The 25,849-nt window shown below is 44.1% G+C and overlaps 1 protein-coding gene across 13 annotated transcripts in view; it reads right to left on the reverse strand.

Annotated features, from left to right (window-relative positions):
• The window catches only part of PRUNE2 (prune homolog 2 with BCH domain), a 295,976-nt gene that overhangs the window by 67,387 nt on the left and 202,740 nt on the right, over window positions 1–25,849 (reverse strand). For 12 of the 13 annotated variants that reach the window (XM_050761076.1, XM_050761085.1, XM_050761087.1 and 9 more), the window contains exons 7-9: window positions 25,180–25,338; window positions 16,375–22,969; window positions 14,973–15,720 (exon numbers count right to left, since the gene is read on the reverse strand). In XM_050761076.1, coding sequence (XP_050617033.1) covers window positions 14,973–15,720; window positions 16,375–22,969; window positions 25,180–25,338 — 7,502 coding nt within the window. Of the gene's footprint in view, window positions 1–3,834; window positions 3,952–14,972; window positions 15,721–16,374; window positions 22,970–25,179; window positions 25,339–25,849 lie in introns of those variants that run through there. The other variant, XM_050761089.1, reaches the window with a different exon arrangement.

The raw sequence follows: 25,849 nt of genomic DNA on the forward strand, positions 1-25,849 counted from the left end.
TTCACATCCCATCCCAGTAGGTACACAGATCTGCAGACCTGCCTTCTTGGCAACAAAGAAAGTGTAGTCATAGAGACCACTGTCCAGCACCAGAACCATGACCTAAGGCTGATGAATCAGATGTGGTTTTTCACTTGCAGCTAGTGTTGCTGCCCAAGTAGGCTCTGTCTTGTTCCACTGAGGAGAGAGTTTTGTGCTTTCTTTGCCTTGCTTATATGAACTTATATCAAGTAACTCACCAAGGCTGCAGGTTCTCAGACACAAAGAATGAAATGATGACCTTTCACAGGGCTTGCCAATTCTTCTGTGGGCACCTCCCCAGTAGGTTCTCATCTTCCTCAATTTTCATGCCCTCTAGCTTTCTTCTGTGTCTGCAGTTCTGAAACTACCTCCCTTCTTTCCATCCCAGGAACAGTTCCAGCCTTGATTATGTCTCCGGTGGATTGCCACTTCCCATCTGCCCTCCCATGTCTCTTGCATCATTGCCAGTCTATTGCAATCACCATACCCAGCTCAAGAAACATCAGCTTTCCATTGCCAACAAAAACCATTGAATACAGACTTCCTTGTTGCAGCCTTGGGAGCTCTTAACCACTTAGAATAATCCATTCTTAGCTTCTCCAACTGCTCTACCCTTCAGGCAAAATGAGATTCTCTTAAGTCTCCCAACTCCAACTGATACCTCTCCTGACTCCATAGCTGGCTTTATTATATTCCCTCCACTGAAATATTCCTTCTCCCAACCTATTGAATCTTCCTCAGGCATGAATCCTGTACTAGGCACTCTACAACAAAGAAAATGAAGCAACACTTTCTCACCTTTAAGCATCCAGAGCCCCACTGTTGTATAATTTCTTATGGAATTGATTTCATCCTGTCCTTCACGGCCATTTGTTTTACTTTCTCCTCCCCACACTAGAGTGAGGATACTGCACCTTAGTTTGTATCATATGCAGTTCTTAGGGATAGCATCCTGTTAATAATAAACACTCACGTTCTGACAGTAGAGATGTTTCATTTTCCCCAAATGCATATGAGTCTAAGGGTTGTAGATGAATTAGGAAATGCCACCTTATCCTAAAAATAGAAGAGTGGTAGGGTTTTTTTTTAAGCCATGAAAAAATGCTAATGCATGGACTAGATTTCTTTTCTTTTTTGAGACAGATTCTTGCTCTGTCACCCAGGCTGGAGTGCAATGGCATGATCATAGCTCACTGCAGCCTTAATCTCCTGGGCTCAAGGCATCCTCCTGCCTCAGTCTCCCAAGCAGCTGGAACTACAGGTGCATGCCACCACATTCAGCTAATATTTAAATTTTCTGTAGAGACAGGGTCTCACTATGTTGCTCAGGCTGGTCTCAAAGTGATCTTCCTGCCTCAGCCCCCCAAAGTGCTGGGATTACAGCCATGAGATACCGCATCAAGATTTTTTTTTTTCCTCAAAGGCCCTGAGCTGACAGGAAGTAGCACAAGGTCCAGAGCTAAGACCCCTGAATTCTGATCCCAGCGTAGACACTGACTGGGTGATCTTAAGACAATCACTCACTCTAACTAGAACTCATTTTCTGCCTGTAAATTCAAGAAGTGAATCCAAATGAATTCTAAAATTTAGTTCAGCTTCTATTACTTTAGCAGTTGAACTTTAGGATTCAAGAACAATATAAGGAATCAAACAACTATCAAAGTAACAGGCAAATAGGCAGGTATCAGAACAAGACAGAGCCAACTTTGGCAACAGCTCTCTAAGGAAAAGAGTGTTCAGATGCAGGGCATCTACTCCTGCTTCTTCTCCAATACCCCTCCTATGGGGCCAGCAGTTTCAGACTAGCCTGAGCAACATAGTGATGTACCTCTCCACAAGCCCCTCACGATTCCTGCCAGTATTAATCCAGAAGGAGCCATGTTCTTTGTCAACCTGGCAGACAAGATACCAGGGGACAGAATCTGTCCTCTACTTTTCCTTCTGCCCCTTCTCACCCCTTCTTCCTTCTCTCAACTACCAATTACCCTTAACTTGGATTGGTAAAGAATTGAGAAACCATCCCAAATACAAATACTGCTCGGGCAGGAACTTGGTTCATGTAAAGCCTCTGCCTGCAAAATCTTGATACAGCAAACACAAGGCAAGCAATTCCAGACTAGTTAAGTAGGAAAAAAATCAGCTTTTATTTGCCGTAGATAAACCTAAGCTTTTGCACTGTAACCTATATCGAGTACCCGAACCTATGTGCAAACCCTACACCTTGTCTTCTGTAGAGCTGGAAAGTGTGAAGTTAAAAAATCAAGAAAGTACTGTGATCTCTTATTGAAGAGATAAATCTTCCCAGGAGTACAAAGCCACTCAAGATTGAGAAACCAAACGGAATGTAAATAGAAGTTCACTGGGATGTACCAAACAGAGCACTAACCATTGGAAAAAAAGTTAATTTGACTTCTTGTTAATAGGAAGGAGAATTGGCTCACCATCCTCAAGCATCTATGAGGCATTAAACCTTATTTAGGACATAAAGGGTAACTTGGCTTACAAAGCTAAATCTCACAGGGATATTTACGTGCTGCTGATTTCCAATGACAGTAACCTCATCTTGTTCTTCTGAGTTGGGGAACAAGGTCCAAACCACTTTAGAGTGCTGAGCTTTCAGTACCCTAAAAATGTCTAATTTGCCCAGAGAGACATTTCCATAAAAGCTGCTTTGTTTTGTTTTACCTCCCGGATAAGAAGTTTCTCTTAGCAATTAAGAGAAATTCCATGGGTCATTTTTTTGATTGCCAGGCATCGTAATCTAATTATTCCAGATTTTACATTCCATGCATATTATCAGTTATGATTCTAAGAAAACTTTCATCAGATGAAGATTTGGGAATAGATTCACGCAGGAGCCACTCCCATTTTCTCTACAGGAGGGGCACAGGGCAGCCATCTGGCTGGAAGTGGTCCCGGAAGCGGCACTCACATAAGATCAAACCATGTCAACAGTTCACATCAAAGAGGGGACAGTGGATGGAGATTATGCCCCCTTTCCCTTTCATCCACATGGCCAGTACCCTGATCTCAGGCAGAGTCACACTTTAAATCACTTCTGCTAGGTGAGAGTCTAGCTTTGTTTTCTAGTTACCACACAGAAATTTAATAACCTGTGTATTCCTGGTTGAAACTGACCAGGTGGTAATTTTTTTACTTCCTCACATAACTTAGTCTCTCAGTGAAATACTGATATCCTTTCAGTAGAGTATTCTTTCTTGATTTTGAAAAGACAAAGGGAACAACGTAAGCCCATGTTTGAAGATGACCTATTTCTGCATCTTAAAACTCAGGTAAGACGTAAAGGTTACAAGATTATTTAGAAAAACAGATGCGCTAGTTTCAATAGCAATTAGGAATAACATAAAAAAAAAAAATGCCTCTCTAGTAGGGCTGTCCTGCTTGTCAAATAATCCAAATAGACATTTTATTTCTCATTAGGCAATAGTCTCAAACAGTTTCAAATCTGTTACTTCCTTTTATTTTTCTCTCTTCATTTTCATCATAGATATAAAAGAAAACAAAATGATTAAACCTGTGCAAAGTCTGTTTCCTGATTACCTGATTGCCAAGAAAGGGGCGGGGATAGCATAAAGACCACAGCCTTTCCAGGATGAGTGGATACGGAATAAAATGCAGCTGGCAGCTGTCAGTTGCAAGGGGCTGGGCAGAATTCGGCATCCTCTCATCCCCCTCCCCTCTCCCCCCGCCAACTTCCCAGCAGCAAGAGATTAGTCTTTGAGAACAACACTCCCCATCTCATTCTGTCCTTCCTGTACCGATATCCTAAAAGCTGCACCAGGACCCACCTACCTTCTGAGGATGAGAGAAGGCTTTCTAACAGGAGGGTGAGAAGCATGCACGGCTACAGCTCTTCAGCATCTCTCTTCCGAGCAGTTAACTGGAAATACAGATTCGCCTCCATTTTCTGGTCACATGATCTCTGGCACATCTAAATAAGGATGATCACCTGCCTCCCAGATCTCCCCGTGCAGCCGCTCTGGCTAGGGGACAGAGCTGGGGCTGTGCTGGTTTCATTTGGAAACATATGATACCCTTTCTCCCACGCTGTGGAGTCAAAAATGCCCTTTAATTTGTATGTCAGTGGAGGAAAACTGCTGCTACTCCTGCTCCTGAGTGAGACTGGATGTGAATGGGCTCAAAGCACAAGTTGTAAGGAATTTAGTTCTCCTGAAACTTCTCAAAAAAAAATTCTGTAGTTTCACAGCACATCCCTATATGACAGCAATGTAATTATTTTCATTGAATGAACGATGGCTAAAATCATAATAAAATGAACTGTGGAAACAGCAGGATTCATAAGGAAGTCCAGCTGAAGGTCCTAGAGAAAGTTAGGATGCTTGTCTAAGATCAGTACAACTTCAGCGACTGGGAGACAAAGGGGTGTGTAGGTTAACCTGTGGACCCTGTAGTCACAAGGCCGAGTTCAAATCTGATTTCCACCACTTATTAGCAAGTGTGGACGTTACTAAACCTCATGGAGCCTTAAGACTGCTCATTCACAGAATGGACAGTAATCATAATGTTCCTTAAAAATGGTAAGATAGCCGTTAAAAACGGTAACATAGTGGTATGTGCCTGTAATCTCAGCTACTCAGAAGGCTGAGGCAGGAGAATCTTGAACCCAGGAGTGGAGGTTGCAGTGAACGGAAATCGTGTCACTGCACTCCACACTCCAGCCTGAGTGACAGAGTGATACTCTGTCTCCCCCGACCCCCGAAGAAAGGTAAAATAACCTATGTAGAGAGTCTGGGTTAAAATAACCTCACAGTACATGTTAGCTACTACCATTATTAATTCTAAAAATGCCAGCAGATATATCAACACAGTTAAGGCAAATAATTAATGAAATGTTTACAAAATAGAAAGGCATGTATTTATTTGTATGATGTTCAAAAAATATATATTATCAGATAAACCAAAGACTTCTAGCAAAATGTTAATTTGGGAAATAACTAGAAATCCAATGTTATATAATCTTTTTCTTTTTTTGATGGGAGGTGGGGTGGAGAGATGTTAGCTCCTATTCTTACTCTTTTTTTTTTTTTTTTTTGAAACGGAGTCTCGCTCTGTCACCCAAGCTGGAGTACAATGGCGTGATCTCAGCTCACTGTAACCTACGCCTCCCAGGTTTAATCAATTCTCCTGCTTCAGGCTCCCAAGTAGCTGGAACTACAGGCACCCACCACCATGCCCAGCTAATTTTTGTATTTTTAGTGGAGATGGAGTTTCACCATGTTGGCCAGGATGGTCTCGAACTCCTGACCTCAGGTGATCCACCTTCCTTGGCCTCCCAAAGTGCTGGATTACAGGGGTGAGCCACTGCACCCAGTCTTAGTTCCTATTTTTATGTAAAGAAGGGAGTAGAAGAGGAAGGTGCAAATTTTTTATCTTTAAACTAAAAGTCAACCAAATTCTTCATAATTATGAATAGTTATGAAATAATATCTCACGTGCCATATATCTTTCAGCTATGGAGGAGACGGAGGTGGGGCCCACAGGAAGGTATCACTTTGCAGGGTCACTGGCTGGCAGAAGTTCAGCAAAATCATGGGTGAATTTCTCAAATCATTAGGGGAGAAAAAGTAACTTTGGAGCTGGGCATATCTTGGGAATTTCTGCCCAGGGCGAAGGCTGAAAATGGGGATCTTGTCTTTATGAAGTGCTGGCTCATTAGAAGGGGCTTCCTTCCCTATTTGGGAAAGGCAGCAGCTGAAGGCTACAGAACAAACACTGTAACCAATTCTGTTTTATTTGTTTTGTTTTGTTGTGTTTTGAGACGGAGCCTAGCTCTGTCGCCCAGGCTCGCCCAGGCTGGAGTGCAGTGGTGTGATCTCGGCTCACTGCAACCTCCACCTCCCACATTCAAATGATTCTCCAGCCTCAGCTTTCTGAGTAGCTGGGATTACAGGCATGTGTCACCTTGCCCAGCTATTTTTTGTATTTTTAGTAGAGACAGGGTTTCACCATATTGACCAGTCTGGTTTCAAGCTCCTGGCCTCAGGTGATCCTCTCACCTTAGCCTCCCAAAACGCTGGGATTACAGGTGTTAGTCACCACATCTAGCCTAATTCTGTTTTAAATAATAATATCTGTTTTGGAAGTCAGCAGTTGGCTAGGAATGGTGATTAAGTTATTGTCATCAGGCCAATCACAGATACCTTAAAAACATTTTAAGTAATACTTCATTAAATGGAAATGTGAGACATAGGTTATCACCAATAATACTCCCTTTTGTCTTGCAAGATGTTCTCGCAGATTGTGCCAGAGCAAAACAGTCCTAACTCCGAGTATGCTGGGTATTTGAGGAAATGTATTATTTTATTCATTATATAAAGGCAGTTAAAATTTTTTTTAAATAAGAATTACTGCTTAATTGCAGTAAATAGCATTCTATTATGCTGAAGAAAAGGGCGAATAGATGTCAAATTCTCCAGTGGAGTTTTAGTTATTCTCTGAGAGCCTAATTAATACTTTAAAATTATTATTTAATAAATGGAAGTTTAAAAAATAAAAAAAAAAGTCTTTGAAAATTACATATTGTCAACAGCTGCTTGAGTTGATGGTATAACAGATGACTAATTAAATAAAACAATGTTCCTCTCTAATAAAAATGTTATTATTATGATTATTATTATTACTTGAGATGGTCTCGCTCGTTCACCCAGGCTGAAGTGCAGTGGCACAATCTCGGCTCACTGCAACCTCTGCCTCCCAGGTTCAAGTGATTCTCCTGCCTCAGCCTCCCGAGTAGCTGGGATTACAGGTGTATGCCACCACGGCTGGCTATTTTTTGTATTTTTAGTAGAGATGGGATTTCACCATGTTGGTCAGGCTGGTCTCGAACTCCTGATCTCAGGTGATCTGCCCAACTCAGCCTTGCAAAGTGCTGGGATTACAGGCATGAGCCACCTTGCCCAGCCAGGAAAAGTTATTTCAAGGTGAAGAGATTATAATACCCATGGTATAGGCAACAGATGACCAAGAAGAAAAATTGAACAGACACACCTATTTTCTCCCCATGAGGATGAGTGAAGTGAATAACAAAACGCTAAGAAAACTGAAAGGCTGAAAGAATCTTGAAGGAACTGTAATGAACAAGGAAAGCATGGGAACACTGAAAATGGGTAACTATTGCCTCAAATTACAAAAGACAGAAAAAGATGGATTTGGTAACTCGAGAAAAGAAAGATGCATATTCCTTCCAAACTAAAACTAGCACATCTCCCTTGGGAAAAGAAGCAACAAACGCCGGAAATTATCACAGTGTCATTAAAAGCAAATTACGTTGAGCAAACTTCCCTTTCTTTTCTGTTCATTCAATCAGGTATATTTATGGGGTGTCCAACATGTGGCAGGTGCTATTCTAAGCAACAGGGGTACCATGATGAACAAGACAAACCAAACTTCCGCTTTCTTGGAGGTTATATTCTCATAGGTGGAGACAGATGCAACAGAATCAATTAAATAAAGAAGTAAATATAAGATCTTTTCAGATGGAAAAATAGTAGCAATAAAATAAGGCAGAGGGAGCAGAGTTCTCCCACTGGCAGTATTGACATTTGGGGCTGGATAACCCTGTGTGGAGGGGGGCACTCCTGTGCACTGTAGGATATGTAACAGCATCCCTGGCCTCTGCCCATTAGATGACTGGAGCACCCACCCCAGTTGTGACAACCAAAATGTCTCCGACGTCGGCAAGTATTCCCTGCTGGTTCAGAACCGGCAGCTTGGACTTCTACAAAGGGTTACCCAATCCTGCGCTGACTTTTTGATAGCCTTTGTTCCTAAAGAACTCTCACATAGATCTTGGAAACCGATCCTCCAATGTGCTGGAGAAACAGTTAACTAATCATGCGCAAGAACATCTCAGGACAGTTTTCAGAGGCTGAGGTCCACCACTCTCCAACGAGGCTGGCTGTGCTGAATAGCTTCTGTTTGCTTCGTCAGCTCCACTCTCCCACTTTCTCCATCTTGCTTTCTGCCCCAAGCCTACCTTACTTACCCTCCGACTTCCACTGAGTTGTTTGTTTGTTTTGTTACCCAGGGTGGAGTGCAATGACATGATCTTGGCTCACTGCAACCTCCACCACCCAGGTTCAAGTCATTCTCATGCCTCAGTCACCCGAGTAGCTGGGACTACAGGTGCCCGCCACCACGCCCAGCTAATTTTTCTATTTTTAGTAGAGATGGGGTTTCTCCATGTTGGCCAGGCTGGTCTCTAACTCCTGACCTCAAGTAATCTGCCTGCCTCGGCCTCCCAAAGTGCTGGGATTACAGGCAGGAGGCACGGCACGGCGCTGGGCCTCCACTAGGTTTTGACCAATGAGGACCCCTGGTGAGAGATGAGGGCGGGCGGGGAAGAGGTGGGAGTGTCTGCCGCTGGCCATGTCCCTCACACTAGGTCACTATGCCTTTCAGGGTGGCCCTTTCTACCTAAAATTGTCTTTCTGGGTTCTGATCATCACTCTGTCTCCCCACTCCTGGGGTCTAGGAAGAATAACAGCCACGCTGCTCCTATTCCTGGGCTACTGCACCATTCCTTGTGAGTTCCTCACGCTTTGCCTCCATCTTCGTAAATACTCTCTTTATTAAATCTCTCAAATCTTCCTAATTTGAATGTGTCATCACTTTCCTGCTGTGCCCCTGACACACAAATACACCCTGCTTTCGAAAGTCATGGCTTCTCGTCTTCCTCAAATACCAGCAATTTTCAGAGAGATTTTTTTTTCCCCTAAAGTAAGCAATGCCACTAGTCGTGATGTTTCAAGGTTCTAGCCAGAGAAGCACCTTGGGTTTTTCCTCAAACTAGAAGCCAATACAACACAAATGAACTCCTTTGTGGGCGTTCCTCCCACAGGGAAACGGGGTTGCACCACCTCATCTTGGCACTCGTGGCTCTCTGGCTGTAAAATCCCTCACCACAAAATACCACACGTATAAATATTTGGAAAACGTAAATGAACATTGAGGGGCTTTGATGCTCTCCCTTCCTTTTGGCCTCCAACCACTCCAGTTGGTCCCATACACCACAGATGGGGAGCAGCCCACTGACACAGCACTAGCACTCACAGATCCACTGTGGGAGCAAATATTTACTCAGGCATCAAAAAAGCCCAGTAAGTCACAAGACTGTCTGAGGAGTCAGGCATGGATTCTGGCTCAGTCCATCTCAAAATATCTCCTATTGCACTTTATGTGCCTTTCAATGGGACAACGGGAGAATAGGAATGAAAACATCAACCTATAGAAGCGGCTCAAAAGAAATGCTTGTTTGAGCAGCTGTGTTTCATTGACAAGCACTGGGCTAGACAGAGAAGACTTAAATTTAGGTCTAACCTCACCACTTTCTCATTTCTGGATGACATTAAGCAGTTCATGTGTTAAGTGAGTTTGCTCATCTGGCTGGGAAATGAGGATAGGAACACTTGCCCTGTCTATGTCAAGTGTCATATGGGTGGACCAAAGAAAATAATGTATTTGTCAGTCTGCAAGCACTTACTATGGAAAGTCTGCTCTGGGTAGGGCTGGCCAGAAATGTAGAAGTGGGTGGAGGGCATGAAAGAGAGAGAAAACAAGAGAGAAAAGAAGGAAATGAAGGAAAGAGACTAAGTCCTGAATTAAATTGCAAATGTAAAGGACTTTTTTTTTTTTTTTAAAGACAAAGTTTTGGTCTTTCAGCGAGGCTGGAGTGAAGTGGCGTGATCTCGGCTCACTGCAACCTCTGCCTCCCAGGTTCAAGCGATTCTCCTGCCTCAGCCTCCCGAGTAGCTGGGATTACAGGGGTGTGCCACCATGCCCAACTAATTTTTGTATTTTAGTAGAGATGGGGTTTTGCCGTATTGGCTAGGCTGGTCTCAAATTCGTGACCTCAGGTGATCCACCCGCCTTGGCCTCCCGAAGTGTTGAGATTACAGGCATGAGCCACTGCGCCCAGCAAAGGACTTTTAATGATACTTATCACCACCAACTCAACAACACACAGCACCAACGGATCAAATATAATTACAAAAATAAATGAGCACAGAGTCAGTGCTAAGTTTGTTCTTCCAGGTTTGGTACAGGGCAAAGCCCAAAAACGGTGAATAAGCAAGGGCGCACTGGAGTTCAGAGAGCATCAACTCATCTCTGAGAAACGGCAAATGTTCAGAAGTGGGGTACGCTTGGTCGGCCTGATGCTTCTCAGAGTTCCCGTTACCCAACAGTGAGAGAAAGAGTCAACCGATTTTTAAATCTATTTCTGATTTTCAACATTCACGTGGATAAAAGACCCAATGTACTAACTCCCCAACTGTAAGTCATAGACAGAAAAAGCCTGATTTCACGAAAAACAAAAAGATCTCACGGTGTCACTCACAAGCAGAAAGATAAATTCTTCTCTATAGTGTTATCAGATGGGAAAAAAAGGTGAAAAATTACAAACTTAAAAAGAAAGGATGCAGACAGATCACCAGAGAACCAAACACACTGTGTCTGAAGGTCGTCTTTATTTCAGGGAATACTGAATACCTCACCTCACAGAGCTAGGAAACAAGATACAGCTCCACAAATACGAGGGTCAGGTTATGTCTAAACACTGTTTCAAAAGTACACGAGACAACGATTTCCTCTCTTCTCCTCCCCTCCTCCCCATCCTCCATCCCCCACAGCTGCCTGCATCTCCCGAAGATTCATCAGTTGAGTATCATCCGTTTTCTCAGTCCTCTTGGAAATGATTTTCTTTTATTCCCTTGCATATTATTTCTTTGCTTATATCTATGGAAAGCCAATATATTTGCATATTGATTGTCACATTTTTATATAATTCAGATAGTGACTTTTAAAATTTTAATGACTTAATCCTTGTTTAACATATAGATCAGATTTTTTGTTATAACCTGTGAGAGTTAATGTTTACGTTTTGACTTGGCTAGGCTATGATACCTAGTGATTTGGTCAGACACCAGTTTAGATGTTGTTGTAAAAGTATTTTTTTAGATGTGATTAACATTGAAGTCAGCAGACTTTGAGTAAAGCAAATTACCCTCCATAATGTGAGGAGCCTTCATCCAATCAGATGAAGGTCTTAATAGCAAAGTGTGACGTTTTCTGAAGAAGAAGGAATTCTCCTGAAGACTGCAGCCCAGAAACCTGCCTGCGCGTCCAGCCTGCAGCCCTGCAGAACTCACATTCACGACTGCAGTGCTGACTCTTGCTTGAGTTTCCAGGCTGCCAGCTTGCCCTACAGACTTCAGACTTGCCAGCCCCCATAATCACATGAGCCAATTCCTTAAAATTCTCTCAGTAGCTAGATAGCAAGATGGAGATATAAATACAGATATCTCCTATTTGTTTTGTTTTTCTGAAAAACTCTAACGTGTAACCAGCTTACCCCCTTCTTCACACATCATTCTTCCAACCATGCTTTCTTTAAAATAAACAGCTAAGTGTTTCTTCCTTTAAGAAAGGTTTGTGTGCTACAGATTCTCCTGCAAATATTCTTTGTGACTACGTAGGAAAGATCAGGCACATCCATCACTGTCTTGGGGAACTGGTATTTGATCCCCTGCTGGACAGGTCTACAGCTGGAGGATGACCAAGGTGTTGGCAAAGGATTCTGAAAAGACTGATCGTAGGGAACGTGAAGCAGTGCTGCAGATCTCAAGGGAGAGAGGCTATCTTTCAGTCCTAGTAACAACTTTTGTTAACAAGAGTCAGTAGGTGGCATATGAGGAGAAAAGGCATTTTTCTCATGCTTTCTCAGACTTTGAAAATGCGGCTTGCAGCTCTCAAAACAGTTTGGGAGTTGAGAGAGGCTGAGGCTGAGGAGGGGAGGGGAGAAGCTGATTTACAACTGGTGAGTCATATTGCACATACTATGAACCTATCTCTATTTAAGAAGAACCTTTCTTAATTTTCTTTTTTCCAGAATGGTCTTGATTTTGGATCTCCTGTTCTAGGATCAGATTATGCATCAGAGATATTTCCAGGTTTTTGTTTGGGAAACCACAGCTATCTCGTTGTTTTGCTTCTGTGATGACCTTCCTGTCTCCATGACTTCCTTCATAGTACTCATCCCAGTTCACTCAGCTAGCTTCTTACCCTCTTCTTCGCTTTCCCAAAGTGTGACCTTTCCTTTAGTGACTGTTTTAAATGTACCTCTCAGAGCTGCAGTACGACTTCATGGGCCCTAGGCACTTCTGCCCTCATAAGCCCCTTCTGTCATTAAAACATTTTTTAAAAGTTTATTTTATAACGTTGTTGGTATAAAGACAAAATGTAATCCACGTGAAAGTACAATAATTTTTTCTTCTGATTATAAAAGAAAATATTCTCATGGGCTCCTTAAAGTATCATGGGCCCTGGGCACTCTGTCTCCTGCGTCTGACAGAGAATAAGCGATTCCTGCTGCCTGCTCCATAAAGGTGCCCGAAACAGACGTCTCTCCTCTTATTTCCTCACTTGTGTAACTCGTGTCTCGCAAGGTTGCCGTTATAAAGTGAAACAGTGCACACAGAGTGTTTAGCACCCGGTCTATGGCTAAATGCCCATCCATAGTTGGTACCTATTTTATACTTAAACTGACACTGGGCTTTGACTAGCTTGACTTAAATATTACACTGCTATCTACCTTTTTACTTATGTCTAACTTTTTAATGAAATTGTAAACTGCTAGACGACTGACAGTATGTTTTAAACCAGTGGTTCTCAAGCTTTGGAGGGCACCAGGAGCTGCTGAAGCTCAGCTGACTGGGCCTCACCCCCAGAGTTTCTGATTCCGCAGGTCTGAGTTGGGGCCGATAATTTGCATTTCTAACAAGCACTCAGGTGATACTGATGCTGCCGTTCTTAGGACCCCACTTAGAGAACCACTGTTTTAGACAACTCTTTCTTCTCCGAAAATCTAGCACAGAGGGAGACTTACACATTCAGAGTAAATTATTTATGCAAAAGATAATACACATGCCGGAGCGAAAATCTGCCCCATCCCCATTGTGAGGAAAGTTTCAGTACTACGAAAGCTGAGCGGAAAGGGATGAGCAAAGAAATCGTGTTGAAAGAAAAGGTACTGGTGGCACAATTGAACACCGACTGTCATCTATTGGATCTCAGGGGCGTGTGCAAAATGCAGACAAGAAGCCAAACAATAGCTTAGCCAACTCATGGCTGCCTGAGTTCTGAGCTCAATCTATAACAATGCCAGCAGGGCTGCTGGGATCCATCTGCTACTCGCTTTCTGATAACGGATCTGAGGTCTCTCTGGAAGAAAATAGCTTGACAGGAAGAAAGAAGGATTAGGCCAGCTGACAACGTCTGGATTTATGAAGCTGCCCTGGAATATGGTAGAGCTTTTAACCCCTTCTGCACTTTGCTAACCCTCAACATACCCCAGCTATTCTTTCCATTGTCCTTGTTCCTTTCATCAAGAAATGTAATTTGTGAATGCCAAAGCTCTCCTGGACACATTCTGTTTCCACACAAATTAAGTTCCCAGAATTTAATACTGCACAAAGGCTTGAGATTTTTCAGCCCAACTCACTAATTTTACGGATGAGAAAACCTAAGCCTGGGATTAATCCTAAAATGTATAATCAGTCATGGTAGATCCAGGCTGGAATCCAGATTCTTTGACTCACTGTGGGTAAGTGGTATGTATAGTCCTTTATATTCCCACGCTGAGTAGGAAAAAAAAAGATATCTTTTCTCCCTTTTCTCTTTTTTTTTGTGAGACAGAGTCTGGCTCTGTCGCTCAGGCTGGAGGGCAGTGGCACGATCTTGGCTCACTGCAACCTCCACCTCCCAGGTCCAAGTGATTCTCCTGTCTCAGCCTCCCAAGTAACTGGGATTACAGCTGCTGCCACCACTCCTGGCTAATTTTTGAATTTTTAGTAGAGATGGGGTTTCACCATGATGGCCAGGATGGTCTCAAACTCCTGACCTCAAGGGATCCACTCACCTTGGGCTTCCAAGGTGTTGGGATTACAGGTGTGAGCCACCGTGCCTGGCCGATATCTTTTCTCTGTTACATTTCAAGGAGGAAACATGACTTTCCCCTTTACTTAAGTTATTTTTCACAATTTGTTCTTTTGTCCCTGGAAGCAGGAGGGCTTCATAAACACAAATGAAGAGAAATGAAGAATGCTAAACAGGTTCAGCAGAGACTGGCAGCTTGAGGGCAGCGATGACATCCTATTCCCTGATATATGCCCATTGGCTACCCGGACCATGGCACAGAGCAAGCTCTCAAAAACCACACGGTGAATGAATGAATGAATGAATGAGTGAATGAATGACTGAATCACTGATTTGGTGACAGTTTGCCAATTTCTCTGCCAATTAGGGAATGAATGTTTTACACTGAGATTTGGAGAAGCCTATGGAGTCTCTCTGTCTCCAATGATAAATTAGGTGCTTACATAAAACCAGAAAATGACTTTTCTGTATGCTAAGGCTTTGGAGGTGGCAAGCTTTGAATCCCAGAGTGTTCACTCTGGTTACTTAATTCTAGGCAAGTTATAGAAACTTTCTGAGCCTTGAATCCCCCTACTCAACCCCATCCCTTCCATTCCCCGCACTGGCATGTTAGGATTAAATGAGGTAATATATGCAAACTGCCTCGCACATAGTAGGTGCTGATTAAACGTTAGTGTCATTCCCTTGTATTCCCAACTGCCTGTTTAAGAGTCATGTAGGTATTCAAGTAGGTGGGGTGGCAGTTGGGGGGTAGGTATGAAAATTGAAGGGGCTTTTTGACTGAAAATGTACATAAATCATCATTATAGTAATAGTTATCTAGTAGCTGCTTTTACTGATGGTGTGCCTTGCATTCAATATAAGCAAAGCTGCTATCATCCAAGTATTCTTCATATTCCATAACCTCTAACCATTTCCCAGGTTTCTAAATAAATTGCTTTTCAGGCAAAAATAAATAAATCTAGCTTTCTGCTTACCCATGTGGTCTTGGTTTCCTGGTTCCGAGCTCAAGGAACTCTGTCTCCTCCTCCATTTCCGTGTCACGGATCATGGTTTTCTGAGCAGGCTGTGGTGAAAGCATTTCCCATTCATTGTCATGGGTGACAGCCTGCAACATAACTGCATCCGGGTCAGCCCTGCCTCGGCTCTTACTCTTCTGTGATTGGCTGACTGGACCAGAGGCTTCCTCTAGTGCTAAAGATTCTAGAGGCTTCATTTCTTGCAGAATCTGCAGCTGGGGACCCTCGCCCAAGCTGAGTTCAGAGAATGGCTCCACAGTCTTGCCAGACCACCCAGGCCCTGATGATAGATCACCAACCTCACTATGGCCCAAGAACATCCAACTCTGGTCTTGTGCAGGGCTTTCAAAAGATGATCTCGTATCGCCTTTAGAAGACATTTTCTCTGCAGAGATACCTTTTGTTTCATTTAAGGAGGCAGGCTGACATGTGTCTGGGAAGCTTGCTAACTGAGTTCCCTGCGGCCCTGTTTCTTTGGAACCTACATACAATTCTAATTCAGCTATGCTTTCTCTTTCTTCACGGGCCTCTGGCTTTGAATGTAAATTTTCTTCATGGTTTACAAGTATGTAATCCATGTGTAGTACATGACGATCTTCATTCTTCTCTGTACATCTGCCTTCCTTGTATTCTGATTTTATCTGCTCAGGCTCTTTGGTAGGAATTACTTTTTCTTCTTCCAATTCTGATATTTCCTTGCTGTCACCTAGAAGTGGAAGTTGAAAGTGAGAAGAGGAGAACAAGGTTTAATGAACACATTGTGCGATTTGTTATCCTTGCAAATGATCATCTAAAAGAGGTAACTTAATGTTTTTATTTTTTATATTATTTATTTATTTATTTGAGACAGAGTCCCGCTCCAGCACCCAGGCTGGAGTGCAATGGTGTGATTTCAGCTCACTGCAACCTCCACCTCCTGGTTTCAAGCTATTCTCCTGCCTCAGCCTCCCGAGTAGCTGGGACTACAGGCGGCTGCCACCACACCCAGTTAATTTTTGTATTTTTAGTAGAGACGGGGTGTCACCATGCTGGCCAGACTGGTCTCGAACACCTGACATCAGGTGATCCACCCTCCTTGGCTTCCCAAAGTGCTGGGATTACAGGCGTGAGCCCTTGTGCCCAGTTAGAAAATATTTTTATTTTGTAGAGTCATTTGATTTTCTTGTGCACTATCAGGGATAGGTACTATATATGCATTAGTTTTTACTGCTGTTATAATACAGGACTTGGTGAGGCATTCCTTGCAAATGTAGTTAGTTCCTCTCTACCCTCATTGGTAGGAAGAGTGTGTCTTATAAATATTCACTAGTTTAATTAACGCAGTGGTTTCTTGGAGGTGGAAGAATGGGATGCTTCTTACCATTTGGTGGTCCTATGTCTCCACCTGCTGGTAAATCAGAATTATCTGTTTCTACTTCCCAGTCAGTGCTTGATGGAGACAAAATGTTGGCGCCTGCTCCTACAGGCAAATAAACGGACTCAGGGTCTTCATGAATATGCAGCACAGCCAGCTGGGATCCAGGCAGTCTGTTTTTGGTCTCAGCCTGGTTTACCTCACTTCTTCGATCAGGAAGCGCAGAAAGCACTATCTCTGCTGCTCTGTATCCCAGAGACTCATCCTCTGGAGACCCAGCTTCCTCTATTGTTTCAGCACTCTGGGCAGGCTCTGTGAGATAGGATAAATCAAAGGGAGGTGTGTATGGTGCCAGCGACTGCTTCAGAGAATCTTCCTCCAAAGGAGGGTCACCACCATACAGGAAGTGTTCAGGCTCTCTCAGTAAATCTTCATCGATATTCTGGCCCATTACATCGTATTCAAAATCACCCCACGAGGCTTCGGATGAGCAGATATCTTGCTTCGCTAGGTCCCCATCAACTGGCGTTTCAGGATGACCTTCGGATAATGTCAGTTTACTCATGTCATCTATCGTTCCCGTGGATGTGTTGAGACCTGAGGCATCACTGAAACTGTGGTCAAAGGCAGCTTCGCTTATATCCAGACAAGTGTCTGAGGCTAGCAAAGCATCAGGAACCATGGCAGGATTCTCTGTGGATAAACGTGGCTCACCATCAAACAAAGCTCTTGCACCAGACTGACTTTCAGGAGAAAAGCTGTCTGATAACCAAGAACTGTCGCCTTCCGGAGTTGGCTCTTGGTGAGTTACAAAAATGCTAGTTGCCACATTTTCAATCCTTGGGATTCTTCTGTCAACTGGTTCCAAAATTGGTGCCATATCTGGGCTGGCTCCTTTTTCTGATGCTTGTAAATCTGTATTGTCATCACTATTTATTTCAGAAGGTTCAGGTGAACCTTTATGAGAGGCGGGCTGAGAGGAGCCCTTTATGTCTGCCTGATTGCCAATTGGAGGCAGCGGAGTTGCGTTTTCAGAATCGAGTTCTGCATTGGATGGGACAAACTCCTGTCCAGGCTCATGAATGGGTTCTTTATCCATCTCTGGCTCAGTGAGACAAAGCTCACTGGATTCCACTTCAGGTCCCATGCAAGCACCGAGGTGCTTCTCAGTGTCTTGCTTCGCTTCAGAATCGTGACATATATCAGGGCTGTTGGAAGCCTGAGAATTGCTGTCGTGGTCGCAATGTGTCAGGATATCAGGATTCTCACCATCTGCTTTCAAACTGATGGGCTTCTTAGCATCCACCCACAAGTCAGGCGCGGCAGAGGCCAGCTGCCCACCCTCTTGAAAGTTGCCATGTAAAATATCTGGCACAAATGTACCTTGGGAGTCCTCATTTGGGGCAGAGCCATCCCATTCAGAGCCTGGCTTCATTATCAGTTGGGTGGGAGAACTGACAGCAGGAAAATTTTCTGTGGCAATGCTTGAATGTGTCATCTCACCCAGGTATGATTTTTCTTGTTCCCACTGATTTGTTTCTTGACCTTCATTTGTTGAAACATTAGATGTAACACAACCATTTTCCTCTGCATGAGTAAAGCCTGCATCTGGCTGATCGCAGACTGACAGCATGGCGTCCCGATGCCGCTCCTGGGTCGGTGTTTCAGGAGTCAGCTCATCGCCAGCAGCAGACACAAAGGTTTGCTCTCTTGAGTCCTTTTCTTTGATTTGGTCCAATATTACAAGCTGGCTGAATTTGTCAGCATCTGGGTCTGGCTGCCTTGGTTGAATGTTCCAGAGTTGCTCATGGGAGTTCTTCTCATTACCTTCCAGGAAGAGTGACTGATGGTTGTCACTAAAAGGATTAGCATAGTGTGTTTCCACGGGCTCAATATCATTCTGAACTGGTACTCCCCAGGGACTGGCATTTTGATATACGGAAGAATTTATCTCCAACACATCACTAGGATCAGACAGCTCTCTTTCAAATGTACTCTCAATTAGTCTCCCTTCCTGGGGTGAGGCATTCCACCACTCAGTGCTATCAGCTGAGAAGCCCAGCATTTCCAGTTGAGAATTATCTTCGTTCTTTGGTTCAGCTTTGGGAGATATTTGCCATGCAACATCTCCTGTCTTCCCTGTTTCTGGAGAAGATCTCATCTCCTTCTCCACTGCTGGAATCTGTATTTCAGTCTCCGTTAACGGTGAGAAATTCCAGTGATCAGGGCTGCTTTGCTGATTGTCACAGAATGGGTTTGACTTACTCTCATTCTCTGCTGGCTCTGAGCTGCCTAGGTAGTCATAAATATTTTCAGACTTAGGATCAGCTGTGACCAAGAACTTATTCGATTCATTCAGTGACTCCCAAGCCCTGGATTCATCCTGAGCAACGTGGCAGTTGGCCGCCTGGATCTCTTCCTCCACTGACTCTTCACCACCGACACTGTCATCGTCAGAACCTGAGCTTGTTGAAATGGCCCTGGCATCCTCTGGCTGCACAGTTGCAGAAATGTCATGTTCATTTTTCTCCTGGTAGCTAGCGATGAGATTGCTTTCCTGACGTGTCCCTGAATGCTCAGAATATCTGCCTGTTTCAGGACTAGACAAAGAGGACAAGGAATCACCATCAATCGAGTCATTCCAGATCTCTAAAAATGTAGGAGTTTTGCGATCCAAACTCTTTTCAAACTCATTTGTTCTGTTTTTCTCTAAATCCTTCATTTTGGTAACTATTTCTACTTGGCCATCAGTGGTAATTAGTTCAGATTCTTGGTGATTCTGTTCACTCCAATTGCCTCGGTTCTCTTCCTGATACCCAGAACTGGGTTGCTGGCCCCAGGAAGACAGAGCAACTGAAGAATCATTTAACTCAGGACTTGATGCACTTGAATGAGTATACTCACTAGAAATAGTATCTCTGTCAAAATTTCCAGATGAACTGGCTCCTGGAAGGCTATTTTCAGTCCCCTTAACGTCAAGATTTTTGGTTATCTCGGAACTTGTGCAGCTGACATGCACGACACTGTCTACAGGAGCATCCCCAAAGTCAAGGCTTCGGGGAACTTTGTGAGGTCCCCTTCCACCCACATTCTCTGGCTCTAGAATGTTACATTCTTCAGTTTTCTCAAGATTCTTTTCTGGTACAGATACATATTTTGGGAAATTCATCCCATCTGAAGTCTCAGTAGTTTCACCTGAATTTCTCTGATTCATGAGGTGCTGTTCATAGGTGTCTTTTGGCCGCAGGTTATCTGCAGACATCCCTGTTTGCACATCACGGGAGTCTAGATTGTGAGACCCCTTCTCATACTCGGAAACTTCCTCTGGTTCCTCAGTTTGAGGACTGAAAGTGACTGCAAGAGAGCTGATTTTGCCTGATTTAACGCAGATTTCCTGATGTTCAGATGCAACCAGAGAAGACAGTTCCCGGTCACTCTGCCCTTTTTCAGAAATCCCTGAGGCACTCTCCACACCAGAGGCGATCACCTCCTCTTCATCGAGGTGCTCCCTGTTAGTGGCTCCCTGGGCTTCCTTCTCACTTTCACTTTGTCCATTGCTACGACCTTTCCATGGATCTGGGTGTGCAAAATGCCCTGGATTCTCAAGCCTAGTCGCCAAGGATGCTGCATCACTTTGCAGGGTTTCTCTCTCTGTCTCCTGGTTGTCAAGATGAGATATAAGTACCCCTGACTCACTGGTTCCAGAAGCTGCTGGCGCATCTGGGCAGTGAGTGTCTTTAACATTTGCTGAATGGCTGGGGATTTCAGAAGGCAATTCGCTTTGCTCTGAATCTGTGAGATATGAGGAACCTGGTAACATGAACGATGACATGTCTTTATCTCTCATGACAGAATCCCAAATACTGTTTGCAATTAGCTGCCCACTTTTCTCATTCAGTGTGTGATGTCCACTGGGAGCACTGTCCTTGGTATGCTCATCAGAGGCAGGGAGCTCCCAATCTACCTGATTTGCCTCCTGATACTCCAAGCCCCAGGGTTCCAGCTGTCTCACTGTAAATCGGGTTTCTGGCTCGGTACTTTCAGCCATGTATCCTTCTGTTTGACCGTCACTGGGGAGTGCCACACCCCCGCTGCAGTCATCCCAGTCCAAATCATTGTCCATATCTGAGATCGTTGCTGTGGACTGCGTATCCTCCAAAATCACTCTGTTCCACAAGTCGAGACTGTCAGGCGCTGTCTGCCGGGAGTTGGTGCTGCTGTGCAAAAGTGTGAGTTGTCGGTTTGTTTCATTGTACAGTTGCATCATGCTGGGGTCATCGTAACTGGACTGGCTGCTTTCCCCCACGTCCTCCTCCATGGAGACATTCTTACCATCTGTGTGCTCTGTCTTGAGTTCATTTTCATCCGGGTCGTGAGTGGCATTTATTTCAGAACTGTTATCTGTATGAGGTGAAGCCCACATGTCTAGGTTCCCAGGACCTGAACTGATTCGATTTCGAGATGGCTGTTGCAGTGACTGAGGTGGAATGTCAGTCTCCTCTGCTGTGGAGTTACCATCTTTTGACTCAAAACCTTCCTCTTTAGCAAATGGCTTGTGTTCAGTTTCCTTTTCGTCTCCAGCACATGTTGGTGATGTGTAAGAGTCTGAGGTGGAGTAATTGGTATCTAAGGGGGATGGCACCGAATCTTCTCCTAGGTTGGATGCACTGTAATCAGAGCATTTGTAAGATAAGAAGGAATCTTCCCAAGGAGCTAGGACGTCTGACCCTCCTTTCTTCATATTCTCCTCAAAAAGGTTCCAGGAATCTACCTTTTCATATACTTTGCCCCTAGTTTTAGGATCCACTAAACCATTCTGATCTTCTTTTGGTGGCTTAGAATTAGTCCATGTATGATCCAGATCAGAACTGGGATTTCCAGGTGCAAAGATGTGATCCCTGGAGTCATTGTTCCTCTTGCCCCAGATTTCTGGAGCTGCTTCATTATTTATCTCACTGGGTGAATTGTCCAGTAGTTCTGAAGAAGAAAAGACAAATCCACCTTTTGCCATGGCCCACTCATTCGGGTCCCTAACAGAAGGTGTCTCGCCACTTGTTGGGTGCAAATTCCAGGTATTTTTTAACGCTTCAGCATGATCTTCCTTACCAAACGCACTCCAGGCTGGGAATGGTGCCGCAGCTGCTGGTTCACCATCATCTGTAGGATTTCCCCAGGGCTCAGGCATGGCTGTGGGAGAGCGACCAGAATGCCACAAAGAAGCAAAGTCTTCTATCAGGTGGTTTGTTCCTTGGGGAGATGTATTTGGCAAAGGCGGCTTCTCCATGGGCACATTCTGGAATGACAAGCTTTCTTCATTTTGGTCTTGAATATCATTACTACCCAGTTCAGGCTGACCAAATTCAGACTCCCAGGGACCTGACTTTGTGAATTCGAGACTCTTTGGCTGAAATACAGAATCTGAGGCTCTCCTATCAATGGAGCTTGGCTTATGCTCTTTCCACGATTCAGGGCTCTGGAAAACAGATTCCCGTTCACTAGAACTCCACGCATCTGCAATATTTTTGGAGTCAATTTCCAAACCACCCCACCAGCTGCTGCACCGTGCATGGGTCTGAGGTGGCCCCATGTGACCTGTGTCAGTGGCTTTTTGGGTCATATCTTCTGTATAGAGTGAGGCTGGTTCTTCCGTGGATGGCGAGCTTTCTACTAAACTATTCATGGGTGTTGGTGGGATCCTCTTTCCAATATTTTTTAGCCTTTCTGGGGAAGGGGATTCATCTCCCACAAAATCTGTCAGGCTCAAATTTCTTTCAGAGTTATCTCTGGGACTTTCTTGTCTCTGGACAAACTCCTCATCATATTCCACAAGGCTATCTTTGCCAGCCCCCGACAAAAGTGAAGTGGATGAATAATTAGACATGTTGGTTCCCATGCCATCAAGTCCTTCAGGCCCAGCAGGGAGCTGTCCTTCTGACAGGTCGCTGTTGGGGAAGAAGTCATCCGCTGGGGAGTAGTCTGCAGAATGAGAAGATTGCTGGGACTGGCCAGAAGCCATGGGTGCTGGGTCAAAATTGAAGAGGTCGAAGTGTTCACCATGTTCTCCAGACCATGCGTGTTCCTCCGCAACCGCCCCTTCAGGGATGGGGCTGTAGGAGTCAAGCCCTGGGAGGAGGGTGTGGTGAGGCCCAGCACCTTCTCCCACGGGGCTATCATCACTGAGGAAAACAGAGCTCTCCTTGGATGAGCGGCTGCTCCTAATGGTAGCCAGTCCGCTGTCTGGGCTAACGAGGTCTACGTTTGCATCCACCTGAGCCTGGTTAGAATCGTTGAGATCTGGAGGGTTCTCTATGAAATTCACAGAGCTGGGCTGTGGCTCTACGTCAGAACCATACAATTCCATAATCCCAGAAGACCCCTGGGAGAGGGGGGCACTGCCTGCCACGGCTTCTGTTGAGGACGTCCGGCTGTTGGAGACCATCTCTGGACACCTCCTGTTGATGACTTCCTTGACAACGAGAACCACCTGATCACAAGTCACTGAAGGGTCCTCTTGTTGGTACACCAGGATCTCATCACAGCCACAGTCAAAGGGCTCCAGTTCTAGGCAAGGGTTCTGACACTCTTCTAGCTCACAGCAAATCTGTCGGAAGGCACAGGAATTTGTGTCAGCACTCAGGCACTGTTGCACTTTGCAACTGCGCTTTGCAATTTATCTCGCTTAATTTTTTAAATATAAAATTAGTCTGTGTTCATCTGTCTGAAAAAGAAGATCTCAAACTTGGAAAGTTCTGATTACTATACCACCAACCTTTTCTCCAATTCTATCCAACTGTCTCTCTGTTTAATTCAAAATCCAGGTGCTCGATTTTGATGGCTCCTGAACGTTTTGGGTAAAGGAGTTTAAACCATCTAACTTCTTTCCTAACTGTAATATAATACCATCTTCCAACAGCAATGTAACTTGAGTTGCAAAAAAAGCAGAGATAACACATGTTGCTGACAACTATAGGAAAAGTGTTGGAATAAGGGGAAAATATCAGGAGGCAGGCTCTTGTTTGGGAGGGGCAGCCAGGGCTGCTTGAACGTCTGATAGCTTCAGAATGCAAAAGAGAGAGTAGGAAAGACAGATGCTCCCAGGGTCTGACCTTTCTGAACAGCACTCAGGACCCCTCGGACCCTTTCACCCCAGGTAACGGAAGCATGGAGCCCAAAACAGACAAAGCCAACCTGGGAGGCAAGGGGACACTGACAGTCAGTGTGAGGCCAGAACTGGGTGGCGGCTTTCTGATTTTTAGGGAATGTCAGGAGTATTTTGTTGTGCTGGGCCTTTGAAATGGCCCCACAGGATTACTAGAGGTAAAATTAATAATAATAATAATAATCACCACCACCACTACCACCATGGAGCTCACATAGATACTACTACTACTAATTAACATTTATTGAGTGCTTTCATGTGCCAGGCATGGTTCTAAGGGTTTTATGATCATTATCTCTTTTAATCATCACAGTAATTCCACAAGGTAGGAACTCTTTTTATTTCCATTTTACCCATGAAGAAATGAAGACACAGGAAGATTAAATAACTTGTCCAGCAACACACAGCTAACAAGTGCTGGAGCCTGAGTTCTACACCCAGGCAGTCTGCTGCAAAGGCTGACTCAGCCAGTGGTGTGACCACACAGGCAAAGAGAGACTCGCTAGGCCAGAGCCAGGACTCTGTTGCTTAAGATTCCAGGGATCCACCTCTGGCTGTTGCTAGGGTGGGGAGGGTGAGTGGGGAGAAGAGAAGAGGACTGGGGTCAGCTCAAGGGCTTTTAACTCCTTCATCTGCTCTTCTACTTTTGTCTGTTTCCAATGAACCAATTTTCAAATTGGTTTGAAAAAGGGGTCTACTGCTAAAAGTGATTTGAAAGCTGCCATATTGTAGGCTTCCAAGCCTAAATCCCATCCCTGGGAAGCCAGTGACCAAAGATGAAATTTACCTTTGAAACCAAATGCAGAGAAAAGTGTTGAAAAAAACCATAGGCTGGTGATGCAGGTCAGAGGAGGAGATGCTCTCTCACATTTGGACTTGAGAGAGCCCGAGAGCACCCATAGGCATGTGTCAAGAGAGCTACAGTGGAGCTCTTGGGGGACAGAAAGGAGGACGTAGAAAAGAAAGGGGAAGAGACTGTGCCTCTAGCCACCTGTGGATTCATGAGGCATTGAATCCATTAGTGAGGAAAAATGAGTGATGAAGCATGCAGGGCCATGTGGCTCCTGTTACAATGAATCATGTATTTCTCATATTAGTTATTAAGTACACCTGGCTTGGTATATCCAATGGCCTATATTGATTAATTTTATCTAATTCTTTTTTTATTTTTATTTTTATTTCCTAGGCCTTGGGTTAAAAGACTCAGCGATCAACCTGGAGGATAATTGATTACCTAGTCAGAGTTCTGGCACCTGGAGACAGACTAATTTTGATTAAAGCATCAGATCACCAGGTCTTAAACACTGGGCATCAAATGGGTCCTGGGACAGGGGCTAAACCTTGTTAGTTATGATTAGGGAGCAGTCCTAGAAGAAAACAGCCCCCAGAGGAGGACTTGCTCTTTTGGGGGTAAGAAAGAGCTAATGTTTTGCACCATGGATTCAGTCAAGACGAGAAATGCTTCTGGGGCTTTCTTAAAAGGCCAAATGTACAAAATACCCCCAACATTTCCTAAAACTCAAACCTCTAGGACTCCATCTCTTGGGCTAATTGCTCATGAGCCACCAATGTGTTCTGTCTTGCACTGTGTGTTCTGAGAGCCAGCAGGTTAGGACACAGGGAAACATGCCGGGGTCAGAGGAGGGGCTCACCTGACTGCACAGCTCTACGTTTTCTGAGTACACAGCAATCTGTCGTCTCGGCTGCTGCTCCTCTGACAGATAGCTGGCGAACAGGATGAGGACATCAAAACCAAACTTGTCTGTAAATGCCTTCAAGTCACTGGTAATATTGCTGTGAAACAGACAATTCTGAAACAACAACAGGAAATTTGATATTAATGTCAAACTTCCCAGCTGTGAGGAGTTGTGCCACAAATTTGTCCAGTCTTATGATGTATTTAGGACAGACATTTGTGATTTAAGGCAAGTGAAATACAGTTTGCTTTGAGAAAGCATGGAAACTTCCATGCTATGGCTTAACACACACTTTGCTTGTTTGTTTTCCCAAACCACGTAAGAAAGGAGTTTTTGCCATTATTAAGAATAGTTTAGACAAAGAACAAATATCCTAAACATTTTTTCTAATATATTTATTCATATACTTAATTTGCAAATCCGATTTTCCCTCTTATCGCTGATAGGGTCTATATAGGAATGTCTGCTATTGTTACAATTTATCACAAGAAGAATAGGAGGAAATTATTATTTCTTCCTGTAATTTTTTTCTAATGATTATTATTAACTCCAAGGAGAAACTCCTATGAATGAACATAGCTGAGTTTACTGGGTGATCTTTATTCCATTGTAGAATTCTGAGAGA

This window comes from Macaca thibetana, chromosome 15 (genome assembly GCF_024542745.1).
Source record: "Macaca thibetana thibetana isolate TM-01 chromosome 15, ASM2454274v1, whole genome shotgun sequence".
NCBI lineage: Eukaryota > Metazoa > Chordata > Mammalia > Primates > Cercopithecidae > Macaca > Macaca thibetana.